The sequence below is a fragment of the Emericellopsis cladophorae genome (genome assembly GCF_022114955.1).
Source record: "Emericellopsis cladophorae strain MUM 19.33 chromosome Unknown NODE_4_length_1054762_cov_117_872525, whole genome shotgun sequence".
NCBI lineage: Eukaryota > Fungi > Ascomycota > Sordariomycetes > Hypocreales > Bionectriaceae > Emericellopsis > Emericellopsis cladophorae.
This window is the reverse complement of record NW_026250929.1, coordinates 994,498-1,008,203: the sequence shown is the minus strand read 5'-3', so window position 1 is coordinate 1,008,203 and position 13,706 is coordinate 994,498. Positions and strand designations below refer to the sequence as shown.

At 53.5% G+C, this 13,706-nt stretch overlaps 4 protein-coding genes across 4 annotated transcripts; 2 read left to right on the top strand and 2 right to left on the bottom strand.

Annotated features, from left to right (window-relative positions):
• Positions 1–789: 789 nt before the first annotated feature.
• Positions 790–4,824, bottom strand: J7T54_006715 (putative transcription initiation factor-like protein; the record flags this gene model as incomplete). The annotated part of the gene is made up of 3 exons (XM_051503170.1): positions 790–1,243; positions 1,329–1,496; positions 1,826–4,824. 3 exons carry the CDS (start codon positions 4,822–4,824, stop codon positions 790–792), a joined length of 3,621 nt encoding a protein of 1,206 aa, XP_051365525.1.
• A 1,069-nt stretch (positions 4,825–5,893) lies between these two features.
• Positions 5,894–11,590, top strand: J7T54_006714 (D-serine dehydratase-like protein; the record flags this gene model as incomplete). Its single annotated transcript, XM_051503169.1, has 8 exons — positions 5,894–6,073; positions 6,133–6,163; positions 6,230–6,252; positions 6,308–7,180; positions 8,640–8,945; positions 8,994–9,166; positions 9,721–11,299; positions 11,351–11,590. The coding sequence occupies 8 exons, from the start codon at positions 5,894–5,896 to the stop codon at positions 11,588–11,590; spliced, it is 3,405 nt and encodes a 1,134-aa protein (XP_051365524.1).
• Positions 11,591–11,683: 93 nt separating this feature from the next.
• J7T54_006713 (Nuclear movement protein-like protein) lies at positions 11,684–12,297 on the bottom strand (the record flags this gene model as incomplete). Its single annotated transcript, XM_051503168.1, has 2 exons — positions 11,684–12,237; positions 12,285–12,297. The coding sequence occupies 2 exons, from the start codon at positions 12,295–12,297 to the stop codon at positions 11,684–11,686; spliced, it is 567 nt and encodes a 188-aa protein (XP_051365523.1).
• Positions 12,298–12,469: 172 nt separating this feature from the next.
• On the top strand, positions 12,470–13,528 carry J7T54_006712 (uncharacterized protein; the record flags this gene model as incomplete). The annotated part of the gene is made up of 1 exon (XM_051503167.1): positions 12,470–13,528. One exon carries the CDS (start codon positions 12,470–12,472, stop codon positions 13,526–13,528), a length of 1,059 nt encoding a protein of 352 aa, XP_051365522.1.
• Positions 13,529–13,706: the final 178 nt, after the last annotated feature.

Here is a 13,706-nt window from a genome sequence, read left to right as displayed (position 1 = left end):
TTTTTTTTTTTTGCGCGAGAGGGTGTTTTTGATACCTCTCACCTCCATTATCGTATCCAACAAACGAATACACACTTCCGCTGCATGCCTGACATGTAATGCAATCATGATCACCTCCTAGACAACTACCAACGGCATCGAGTCATCGACAGAAGCCCTTCCCGTCCGGTCCCCCACGCTGCCTGCTCGGCCAGGGCCCACCCAAGCACGCCCGGGTTTCACAGCCCCACTTTGGCACGTGGCCCCCTCCCCCCCAACCCCAACCCCAACCCCGGCCCGTGTAACTATATTTAGCCCAACATTGAATGTCGATGACGGAAGACCGATGAACCAGCCATGGACAATGGGTCAGACCAAGGTGAGTACAAACTAGGCCACGCATAGATAATATGTGGTGCTTGCATTGATGTGGACCACCTTCATAACGCTATGGTCAACCCCTCTCTGGCGGTGAACTATGGCCGAACCGAATTTGGTCTGCAGAAACCCCCTAACGCCTAGCAATGCCTGTCAAAATCCCTTCCCAAAACCATTCCATTTCCGTGTTTTCTGCAGCCACCTCGTCCGTGATTATATACAGTGCCTGTCGCGGCTTTCAAGGGGATCCGGATGGGCCAGTTGGCGCGGCATATGTGCCAAAGCCGCCATGCTCGGCCGCACCATTGTCGGTGCTCATCGTGCCGTTGAGCAGAGGACATAACCTTCAAAATGAGCAGTTAGCAAAATGATCTTGTGACAGATTTGGATGGTTATGATGTGACGGAGTGACGAGAGGTGACGTGTCCGATTTCACTGGAAAAAGCGACTCTTGGTGGGCCTGTCGTCCCCGTGCTGGAGTGCCAGTTGCGCCTTGTACGATTCAAGGTCTGCGCGCTCTCGCTCCGCAACTTGGCTCTTGGTTTTTGGCTTGGGGGCTTTTGGTGGTTTTGGTGATTGGGGATGCTTTGGTTGCCGAGGAGTCAGAGCCTTGCTCGGTCCCTGGACTGCTCTCTTGGCCCGCCAACGCTCTCGCCTCTTCTGCAACCTCTCGGCGCGTTTTTCCGCCTCGGGGCGCTGCCTTTTTGCCTCAAGAAGTCTATTCCGCTCCTCGACAGCTTCGCGCTCCTCAGCTTTCTTCAGATCGACGGCCCGCTTTTTCTGCTGCTTTGCCGCAGTGAGGATCGAGGCACACAGCACTGTGGTCCTTTTTTTCTTCCCAGTGAATGCTTGCTCGGGCGGGATGGACCACCAGTCAAAGGGCTCTCTGGGGGAAGGGGTAACAATGGGGGAGGGTGAAGGCATACTTCTTGTTTGTCTTGATGTGGCCAACTTGCCCACAATTGGCACACTTGCGGGTGGTGCCGGTCGGGACCTTATCGACCGATGCTCCTCCTCCGGTAGCGCCTGGAGAGCCGGCAGGCCCATTTGCATTCTTGTTGTGGAGCAGCTCTTTCTGTTGCTCTCGGGCTTTGCGACGGGCTTGATTCTTCTCGAGGCGGTCGAGTTCCTGTCGAATTCTGCAAGATCACGATTAGAGTGTGGCGCGCACCTGCAGAGGGCTCTGGACTTACCTAAGTTTGCTAGTACGGTCTGCGTCGGCATTACCCGTAGGCTTGGAACTGTAGATGCTGCACATAGATACGCGTAAGCCGGTGCTCTATACTCGAGTCCAACTGGGTCTACGTTCACTCCGACGGAGCCAGGCCCATGGGGACGCCTCCTGCGGATGAACTGCTTGTAGAGATACTTGGCTTTGTGCCAGCTGCGATCGGGTACGCGCAACTTGCGCCATATCCGTGGGGGTTGCGCTGTGACGGTTTCATAACGAACGAGTTTGGCAACGTACTCTTGAAGTTCCATGTCTCGCTCATCTCTTCGTCTCGTGTACTGAGATGCGACAACTGGGTCATAGACAATCTCGGTGCGGGTTTCTTCGGTGCCATCAGGCAACTCGATGACTCGGGTGATTCGCAACGCCTTCTTGGTTTGGTTCGGGTCGTATCCGCTCAGCTGGCTCACGCCTTCGTCGAATTGCGCCGGAGTAGCAGCCGCGTTCGCATTGAATCGGTCATCCTCGTCTGTCGTCTGCTGAATGTCGCTGTCGTCATGTTCCTGGCCATCGGACAGTGTGCGCTTCTGTTCTCCCCAGATTTTACGAATGCCTTCTTCGTACAAGGCCTGCTGCTTCTTCACATTGTAAGCATGGCCACCGTTGGCACGCTTTTCGCGCTCCATAGCGTCGGCCGACGTAGCCATGGGTCCCTGGACGGCCTCAATGTAGCCACCCTTCATACTGGTCCGGATGAAACTGAAGCCCAGGCCGTGGCCGGTTGGGTCGCCAGGGCCATGCAGGGCGAGCATGGCCTTCTGGGCGCATGCATCGAGGAATGCCTTGGTCGTTTTCCAGGGGGCCATTTTGTCGGCCAGCGTCTCCTCCTGCTTTTCTGCTGCCTTTTTAGCACCGCCTGCTTTAGGTGCCTTGCTCCCCTCCTCGTCGTCGTCCTCGTCTCCGTCGGCATCTGCTCCCTGACCGTCTTCTTCGAGATTGGCGTTCCGAGGGTCGTAACCGGCATCGACAAGCTCTTTGATGCCCAACTGCATACTATCTAGTAGGGAGACATCTTCCGGCTTCACCATGGCTCGCGTTGTGCTTTCGTCGGGAAGGACATCACCTTTGCGAAGCGTCCAATGACCCTTGGGGTGCGACTTGTCTTCCAACTTGTAGTACTGAAGGAATTCCTTGAGCTTCTGTCGATTCTGCGCGTCCGTCGAATCCGCGATATGCTTCGTCATCGCGCTCAGATGGAAATACCCGACTTTGCTGTGCCTTATCATCCTAAACGCCAACATTTTCATCCGATTCTTGGAGGCGTTTGTGACTCTGCGGCTGTGTGGGCCAGGCACCTCCACAGACGGGAACTGCTGGCCAACAACATGCAGGTGGTCAATCTTGTGCATGTACCACTTGGACCCCTCGGCACCGGTCGAGCTGCGAATTATCAGGAAATCGGTGCTCCTGGGCGTGTGTTTGAAGACAGGCGCTCGGTACATCTCGTTGTGCAAGGTCGGCACCGTCTCTCCCGCGTCAACCGTACCAAATGTGGAGAACGGCGAGCGATCCTCTGGTAGCAAGAATCTGTACTCTCCTAGTTCTTGTTTAGGTAGAGACTCGTCATCTTTGGTGTCCTTGCGGCGATGATAGTTGATAATCTTGCTACCCATCGCGAAATTGTTGAGCACCCTTGGCCGTGGTTCACAATACTCGAACAAGACGGCTGTTGAGTTGTCGTTCAGACTGAGATCCTTGGTTGACTGAAACACGTCGTGAGCCTTGCCACGCATGTTCTTGCGCTTGTGAACAAGAGGCTTGTCGAACTTGATGGTGTGCCCTGCGAACTTCTTGTAGCGCAAGCGAGGACGGTGGTATTCGTCGGCTGTGCCAGGAAGCTTGACCTTGTAATATGGCCAGCTGAGCTTGTGGGCCGGCATTCCGTGTTCCACGGCAATGTTACCGAGCGTGGCGCGCACCTTGTTCTGATGGTTTTCCTTCAGCATGTCGTACGCCTCGTCATTCGACAAGTTGAACCTGGAAGTGATGTCGCGACCCATCTTGCCGTTAGCCATACGTTTCTTAGTGTCTGACTTGTCAAGTCGTTGTCGCTTAGCGTTTCGCTGGCTCTCCGTAGTCTCGAGCAAGAGGTGAGGATCGGATATTTCAAGATGGACGCGCTTGGCTCCGCGTCGCGTCGCATCCTGGAAATTGTCAAAGGAGGGGGCTGAGTGCCTTGGAATCGCTGGCAGTCCTGTTGCGATCTTGCGCTTCTTCGGAACGGGCTGCGCTGGTGCGTCCGTATCCATTAGAAACTCCGCATCCCATTCGTCGTCCTCCTGCTCCCCTGAGACGCGTTTCGAGGCCTGCGCGGCGGCTACTTCTTCGGCCGTTCGATACTCGGTGAACTTCTGCTCCACCTCACCAATCTGCGCACCCCAGTCCTCACATGCCATTTCAATGTCGCGAAGTGTGAACCCCATGATCGGCTCCGAGTCGGACTCTTGATCCAGATCGAATTGCACAGTGTCCACTGCCTGTCCATCAAGCTCCTCGTTGCACTTAACGAGGTATGGGATATTATCCTCCTCCCTCGCTTTAGGCACGGTAGCCTGACCTCCCGGGACACGAAAGGCGACCGAGTCATCGGGAGCCAGCTCAAGCGTGAGCTTGCTGGTGACAAGGCGTTTTGGCTTCTTGGTTGGCTTCTTGCCCTTCCAGACGGCAGCTTTCGGTGGCAGAAGCTCGCTCCAGGTCAAGATGTGACCTTTCTTGTATGCGGGCCAGGCGGCTTTGAGCAAGTCCTCCACACTCTCCACTGCCTCGGGGATCGTCAAGTCTTGATTGCCGCCGGCTCCAAAGGTCGGCTCCGGGTCGAAATTGAGGTTCTGGAAATTCAGATTGTGATCTGTTGCTTGCGTGTCCTCCCCAGCATCCGCGTCGTGAACCTGAGCGCCCGGCGAGGTGGCACCCAACACAGGGTCAATCGGCGAGGAAGGGCCTTCGCCAAAGAGATCGTCGGCATCGTTGCTCGTCCCCCCATCGTCTGTCAGTGCGGGCAGCTCAAACGAAGCTCCGACAGGAGCCTCCTCCTCGTCCGGCAAGTCGTCATCACTGATGTCTTCAAAGTCCTCCGCATCATCGGCCTTGTTGGTCTGGTCGAAAGGGTCGTCGTTGATGGCAAGGCCCTGACCAGGCTCCTGCTCAGCGTTTGCGAGAATGCGCTTGATCTCCTGATCGTCCGCAACAGCCTGAGCATCCCAGTCGGTCTCTTCGAAGGAGGGTGAGCCAGCCATGATCGCGGCGATGCGAATGTGCGAGACGCGCAACGCGCGCTGGCTGCAACGGGTCGCGTATAGTCGTAGAGCACTTATATCATGCTTTTCAATCAAGATGTGGGGTCGCGCCGCTTCTTCGACGTGCTCGCGCGCGCGTGGTAGGCGATGGGTGATCTGTGGTGATGATGTTGGATGGGTACTGCATCACGTTGAGGGATGAAGGTCCGAGAATGGGATAACTTTGGCTGAGTCAGCAAAAGCTGACTTCATGAAAGTGGGGCGCCTTCCTGGGGACCGGCGGTACGCACTCCACGAGACTCCAGGCGTTCATGAGCAAGATGAATTGCCTTCTAGACTAGAATTTGCGTGCGAATTTTAGAAAAGTTTGCATGCTTTGAGTTAATTACTACGTAAAACAGAATCTTCTTTCTGTTGCCGCCCCAAGCTCGCGCCACCGTCAGCCGGACTTGTTTTTGTCCGCTAGCTCGGCGTAATTGCAACAACGGCAGTATAGACCGATGTAACGGTCGCTGATATGCTTATATGGCAGTTGCAGCTCAAATGTCTGTAGTTTATTCAATCATGAAGAGCTCTAGGTACCAAGCTTGATTTAAGCATCAAGTACTCATTTGCGTAAGGTACTTGTCCACCGTATCGGTACGGCGCTACTCATGCTAATGGATCTCCGTCTGGGATTCATCAACAGCTCAAGCGACATCAGGCATTTCCTTGACTAAAAATAATATTATCCAATTCAACATTTCGTACCACGCTCTTACCCTCAGCCGTGTAGTTCCACCATCATTTGGGATGAAGCAGCGACTGTGTCGATGAGATAGAAAGTGTAGGGTGGCCAGAAGCACTCAGCTCGGGATTTCCTCCCGAAGCGGGAGAAGTCATGTCCTACCAAGTTCCCAACACATCGCATCAGTCATTCGCGATCTTCTACGAATCCACCCGAGCGTGTGGACCTCTCGATCAGGGATTTTCGCTTTTATTAAAGCGAGGTGAAGTCTTGCACAGCTCTAGGTACCACCAGACATCAACATTTGCGCCCTTTCCCAATCGACCCTCCTCTTTCTCACAAATGGCCACGTCTATGCTTCAAGAACAGCTCAAGGAGCAATATCTAGGCAAGACGCTACACGATGTACCAACTCCATCGGTGATTCTCGACCTGTCGAAGCTAGAGGTCAATTGTCAACGCATGCTGGACGCTGTTGATCGGCTCTCCCTGTCATGGCGTCCCCATATCAAAACACATAAGGTATGGAGGCACACCGATGTACTTGAACAGAAGGCGGCTAATTTCCATAGACTACTCAGCTAACAAGGCTGCAAGTTGGCGACGATGCAAGTACGCCTGTCAACTTGGTCGTTTCTACAGTACTTGAAGCCGAAAATAGCATACCTCTTCTGAAAGAGTACCAGGGCAAGGGCCGCAAGGTAAACGTATGTGGTAGTAAAATGCTGTCCGAAAAGGAGTGCGCTGACTTTCTAGGTACTTCTTGGAGTCCCTTTATTCCCATCGGCTGTCGACCGTCTTTCCAGCATCGCGAGCCAGCTTGGACCGGAAGGCCTCGCGCTCATGATTGATCACTCAGAGCAGCTCTCACTGGTAGAGGTCATTCGCAAAACGTCGGGCCATAAGCCCCTATGCTTCATGAAAGTCGACGCAGGGTATCACCGCGCTGGTGTGATTCCCAGTACGCCAGAGTGCGAATCCCTCGTCGATGCTATCGTCTCAAGCGCTGATCGGGGCCACTGCGTCTTCCATGGCATATATGCCCACGCTGGGCAATCTTATGAATGTCGCGAAGATTGGCAAGCTTTAGACTTTCTCACTGCGGAGTTCAAAGCCCTGGAAGCTGTGGCCGCCGTTGTCAGGAAGAGACGGCCGTCTCAGCCTCTGACGCTTTCTGTTGGCGCGACACCTCAGTCGACCAGCTTCCAGCATCCTGACATAAACTCGAACAGCCCGTCCGACCCTCGGGCTGGGCTTGTTTCCGAGTATATGCAGCGTCTCACGGCGCAAGGCTTACGGCTCGAAGTCCACGCAGGCGTGTATCCGACGCTGGATTTGCAGCAACTCGCCACCCACGCTCGCGACACAACACTGCTATCAGTTTCCAACATTGCGATCTCGGTTCTGTTTGAGGTCTCATCACTGTATCCTCGCCGCGGGCCCAACGAGACTACCGAGGCAATGATCAACGGTGGCTGCCTGGCGCTGGGACGCGAACCTTGCGCGGATATGGGCCCAGAAAAGGGAAAACATTACAACGGCTTTGGAATCGTGACGCCTTGGCGTACGGGGAACCCTGAGCCCGGGAAATCGTTCCCAGCTGTGCATGGCGGATGGCAGGTGGGTAAGGTTAGCCAAGAGCATGGGATCTTGCGATGGAAAGGCCCTCCGGAGGAAGAAATTGAGCTAAGGTACGGACAAAGAGTGAGGATTTGGCCAAATCATTCATGTGTGGCCGGTGCATGCTATGATAAGTACTTTATTGTGGATAGTCGGCTGGAAGGGAGGGAAGATGAGATTATCGATGTATGGCCGAGATGGAGAGGTTGGTAGGTAGTCATACGCATGAGCACTGGATTCGAGTCCTCGAATAGAGTCTTATAAAGGGAAAACATTGATCATTTGCAGTTGCTTGTCTCGAAGCAATTCCCTATGCGCAAGGAGGTGGCAATTCCAGGGGATGCTACCAGGTAGTAGCCGTTGCCACGCTGGATAGCACTCGCCTTCTTTCCAGTACCTATTCATTATGCGATTGCCTATAGTCCTGCATATTCTTTTACTGTGATACGCTCGCATACTGATGTCACGTTCTGTACATAGAACTTGACGCAGGTAGACTTTAAACGTTCATGTTGGACTAAAACTACAATGGCTGTGGCCACCCCTGAGGGGTATTGCGGAAATTGCTACTTGGCGAATCGCAAAGATCTTTCAAATATTCAGAGAAAGAGGGAAAAAAATACATTAGCTAACGTCAATCCCACAGCATGTCGTCTTGGTTGAATCGACGAGTTGGTTCACAGTTGTAAGATCAGTACATCTTGATAGCTACAGGGTAGGCACGGAATCGGTCATCTTGAACGGACCCTTGGCCAGACGTCAGACCAGTTTGAACAATTTTCTTCTACACACTTAATCATCAAGTCAGTGGCATTGTCTTTATAATATCCCAGGTCGTCCAGTCCGAGCGAGAACATCTAGAAGCGGGAGTATCATTACTATTTCCCGGTGAGGCCTCACTCGAGCCACCAGTTGAATTGGCTTACGACCAACGTCAAAGGGTCCACGCGTCACCCGGGATGCATGTGAGGCCTGCCTAAGTCGACAGCATTTGACAAGACCAATTGACTCGACGCCGCATAATTACGTACTCCTGGATGCCACCGTCATGCGCTTCAGCACGTTTCTGACCCTGGCGGTGAGTGCGACAGCAGCTACCGCAACGCCTTTCCTCAAAGCTACCGAGTTCCTCAACCCGAAGCCACCGAGTTCGACGGCTGAAAATGCCCCTGAGCCAAAGTACTTTCGTAGGTCATTGGCTTTCTATTGCCCCGCGAAAATTGGCCATGCTGATTATGTAGGTGAGGCGCGCTTAAACGACCACTGTGATTTTCGTTTCTACAAAGCCGATATCGACGAGCCCGAGCATCAAGAAGGACTGAGACTACTAGTTCAAACATATCTCCATGTTTGCAACGAGCTCAAAATCCAGTCATGGCTCATGCACGGGTCGTTGTTAGGATGGTGGTGGGGAAAGAAGGTTCGGCCATTGAAACCCCCTAGACATGTTGAATGACTGACTGTGTAGATCATGCCTTGGGATTTGGACGTTGATGTCCAAGTCACAGAATCAGATATGTACTACCTCGCGGCGTATTACAACCGTACAGAGTACTACTATGTTCAGCGTGGAACAGGTCAAGGGCGAACGTATCTCCTCGATGTCAACCCCCATCACGTATACAGGGGACGTGACGATGAGCTCAACGTTATTGACGCGCGCTGGATCGACACCACGAATGGACTGTACATTGACATTACTGCCGCTAGATATGACCCGGACCACGAGCAAGGCGAGGGCATACTGTACGATAAGCATAACCATGAGTATCGAGTACGTTGTCTCAGTTTTTGAGCATCTGAGTTGCCACTAATTGAACAGGATACCTACATTTTCCCGCTACTAGAAACCACATTCGAAGGTGTCCCAGCAAAGATACCTTACAAATACAAAGACATGCTGGTGTCCGAGTATACCGCAGAGGGCTTGACGGACAAGGAATACCACGGTCACGTCTTCGATGAAGAAGAAATGAAATGGATTAAGCCGGATATGTAAGCGCGTCGCAGAGCAACATATATGTTTGTGAAATGGTTTGTACTATGTTCAGGACTTAGGTTAGAGAGGAGTCTTGGGGCTATATGAGAATATAGCGTCGTATATAGTGTTGGTATAGATAACCAATTTAAGGGCAAGGCCAGCAGAAATCTTTTATTGCAACACGCCACCTAGATGCTCACGCAGAATTTGATAGTGGCGCAATACCTGGCCTTTCTCGGAGGCCGTTCTGTTTGATGCGAGGCGGTGTCATGGGTGATGCCCCGCGAACCTCTAAACGCGTCACAAGGCGCGTCTGCCGATGGCTTTGCTCACATTGACACCACCACAAACACAATCCTTAATACCTGCTATGGAACCATGAACAAGTCTCATTAATACAATGGCTACTGGTGAGTCGTAATCACTCGGTATTCCTGTCGCGCGACAGCGGTAACGCATGTAAACAGGCCGCGAAGCTCGAGCAGAGCGCTTAAACGATCGCCTCCGAGGTGCAGGGTCGGTTTCGCTCCCCCCAAACTCGCCAAGCAGACTTCTTACCTGGTCACAGACGCGTCAATATCGAGGACGAATCATTCAATCTTGACCTGGGCGATTTTGCCATCCCGCTGCCACCGACGGAAGCTGCACTCACACCACCACATCCCGAACCAACACCGCCAGCTCCCGCGCCAGCACAGCCAACGCGGGAAGAGTCGCCGAGTAAGCGCAGAAGAACCGAAAGCCCGCCATCGCATCTCGTAGCGCAAGATGACAGAGCAAGACCGGCGAGGTCGAGAGACCCTTATAGCGTGCCCGACACGTCGGGGGAATCAATATCGCAGGCGAATGGCGACTCAAATGTAGTCGATGCGCCCTTGCGGGTAACGGAGCAACAAAATGTCGAACTACATGAGTACGAGTTACGAGCACGCAGCGTCTCCTATGTCCATAACGTTGCAAGTCCCACAAACGAGAGCGACCTATTGGCGTTGGCGAGCAGTGCCCTCGCGACAAACGAGAGACTGCGAGAAGCCCTGAGGAGCGATGATGGCCTGCCGGAGCCATCGTCTCCTCTGGTGGCTAGGGAGAAGAGAAGCATCGTGAGAAAGACACTGAGGCAAAGCCGCAGTAAATCGCCCCCCAGTTTTGGCGAGTCTGTGAGAGAAGCCCATGCAGAGACGAACATTGTCCAAGAGGAACGTGAGTCGTCTGCTGTGGCAGAAAATCCGGATGGACAGGCAGAAGAAGTGACAAACCCCGGTGCAACGAATCTTCTGGACTTGGAACCAGCGCCATCAGATCCCAGTGTCGCGCCTTCGGAACCTAGCATTGCGTCCGAGGCCGCGGCAGAAGCAAGCCCCGAAACTCAGCCTGAAGCAGAAGAGGAGGTCATAGAAGAAGTTACCGCACAGGCCGCCAGAGCTACTGGTCGCAAAAGGTCCCGCCAAAGTCCGCCACCTCGAAGATCAAAAAGCCCAGCAGTGGACGAGCAACAGGACGCTGAAGACGAACTGGAATTCATTGCACCAGCACGAAAAAGAGGTCGTACCAAAACAAGCCCAGCCGTGCAATCACAAGGTGTCAAAGCCAAGTCCAAACCTGATTCGCGCGCAGCTAGAAAGGCCAAGCCAAAGACGAAGCCCAAAGCTCGGAGGCGACAAGACAGCCAAGCAGACGACGGCGACCAAGTTGGCATTGAACTTACAATACAGCGCCTGGTCAACCACAAGCCACGCGACGGCGACGACGGGCAGCCAGATCCTCTCCATCTGGATATTCCCCATGCCAATCGCTCTGGTATAAGCCGCATCGAAGTGTTTGCCAATGTCTGCAACGATACAATTGCGAAAACTATAGAAAAGTTTCATCGCGGTATCCAACGCACATCTGACCCCAAGCAGAAGAAGGAGTTTCGGATCAAGATCCGTGCATTGGAAGCGTACTCGAGAAGTCTCAAGGTGGACTTCATGAACCAAATCACCCAGGTGAATCACCAGTATTCGCTACAGAAGAGGGTACGAGATGCACAGAAGGAGAGACTCGCGTTACGAGAAGAGATCATAAGACTCAGGAAAGAAAGGGAGCAAGTAGCTCTACGGATGGACATGGTGAGGATCAAGCACGAGGACGACTCGAAGGAGGCTACGGTGAGTAGTATATTTGCTTGGACGGCAGCCGGGCTCTACTGACCGAGATAGTATGTACTTCATACCTCCAGCACGATGCGAGATATCGAAGCTGCAGTCGCTGCAGGCGAAATGGCACCGGAGCTACCGATCAAAGCAAAGAGGGAGGCCGAGCTGGCAAACTTGGAGCTGGTCATTGCGCAGGTCGTAGACAAGGCCTGTACGTCGAGTGCAGGAGGAGGCATGCTTTCCCAGATCAAGGAGTTCAACGCCTTGCTCGATAGAGCAGCCGGGGTTCTCGAGTCGAGATGAACTTGTCCACTTGTAGACCACGAAGTAACGCGGGAGTTTGACAATGAGCAACCATCAAAGTTTATTTGTTACCTTCCTTTGCCATGGATTGTATTATTGGATCTTGGCGTTGCTGAAATCCATCTCTGGATGCTGCGCTTGGAACTTTTTCAGAATGTCCGCCTTCTTCTGCTCGTCGCTTGTAGGCAAACCCTGCTCCTTTTGTCGCTGGTCAAACATCATCTTCTCGACCATGCCCCTCGTCTCGCCATCCAGATCGCCCAGTTTGGAGTTTTCCGGTTGAATTTTGGAGACGTCGATGGTCGGCGCATCCTTGACGACATGTGCCCACCACTCCATCTTGTTCACCTTGTCAAGGTGGATCTCAACCGTCTTGGTGTTGTCCGGGTTCGCGGTCAGGAACCAGGTTGATTCCGACACGTTGATGTCGTGGGGTGTCTCGCCCTTGATGACAGGTTCGTGGCCCTTGAGACCAGCAGAAATAAAGTTGCGCTTAAACTCGATCGCCAAGTCGCGTGCCTTCATGTTGCCGGGAACAGTAAAGGTGACTTCGAGCATGTGAATCTGCTGGGACCATTTGTAGGGGAGGGCTGTCTGCTCTTCGTTCTCCTTGGCGCGGGCAGCTGCCTCTTCCGCTGGTGAAGGATCTATAATTTTTAGTAAAAGGAGCTTAGCTTAATCATACATGACGAACCTTTGTCTGCCATATTGAAGCTTTGTTGGTGATGGTAGAGGGATAATGATGTTCGATGCTGCTTTGGAGGGGCAGCTCTCTGACGTGCTGTCTCCAGATGGCCCGAGCTTTCTCCAAACAAGTCGAGCCAGCCTTCCCGCGTCCCTCGACTTCCGATCCGACAATCACAGAAGGCACGACGAAACATGCCGCGCGAGACGCAAGCCGAGGAGAACTTCACCCTTGACAGGTGTCCCGCCTGTGGGCGGATGCGCTATCTGAACCATGACATGGAATTTCGAGTCTCGACAATATGCTACCATGCTATCTGCACGGTGTGCATCCGCAACAATTTCCACCAAGGCCCCAGCAAATGTCCGATCATGTCCTGTGGGAAGACCCTCCGAACCAAAGATTTCAAGAAAGCGTGGTTTCAGGACTTGGGCGTCCAGCGCGAAGTCGACATTCGGCGACGCGTCGCCACGGTCTTCAACAAGGTCGAGGATGACTTCCAAGATCTCGATAGCTACAACGCGTATCTGGAGGATGTCGAGTGCTTGACGGACGACCTGGTCAATGGAGATGACGATAAGAAGAAGCTTGCCGAACTCAAGCTGCAGCAGTGGGAGGCCGAGCACCGCGCCGAGATCGAGAGGAACAGACGCTTGGCGAACGAGTCCGAAGCCACAAGAAGAAAACGCATGGCCGCCGAGGAGGCCCTCGCACAGCAGCGCCGCGAGCTGGAAATACAAGAGGAAGCCGAGGAGAAGCTCCAAGAGCGCAAGTTTAGAGAGGAGATGCTGGACTCCTTACAGCAAGGCGAGCAGGGCAAGGCGAACGAGACGGTCAGCAAGATCCTGCTCAAGAAACGAGGACAGCACAAGAAGGATGTTGCCTTGGATGCTGCTGGCGCGCCCGCATTGTCGATACGCGGTCTGGTCGATAAGAAGAGAACAGCCACGGTCCTCGACGATGGCCCGTATGATCCATTCATGGGCCTGGATCTCTTGCCCACGCGGGTGGACGTTTCCAGGGAGCGCCTAGCCCAGTACGACAATGATACCCTGAAAAAGGTCAAAATGGACGACGCTTGGAAGGCCGGAGGCTACAGTGCTGAGGAATACCTCTCTAGAGCACTATTTGAGGCATTCGCGGGGTTGGGTGTGTTCGTCGACGAAGAGATGGGTGAGCGCGGCGTGTCGACGCAAGGAGCTGCCCAGGCCGCCGCTACGGGCGCTACGGGAGGGAGGATGGACATTGATTGAAACAGACTACATTTGGTGCATAGCATGGCGTTGGGGGACTGACACAATGAAGAGACATGATATCTATTCATGAAGGATACTTCTACTTCCCAGATTTCTACCAACGAGCAACCCCAGAAACCAAAGTGAACGCCTCGCTGGAATGATGTGGCAAAGTAAAGAATGTGTAAAGAATATG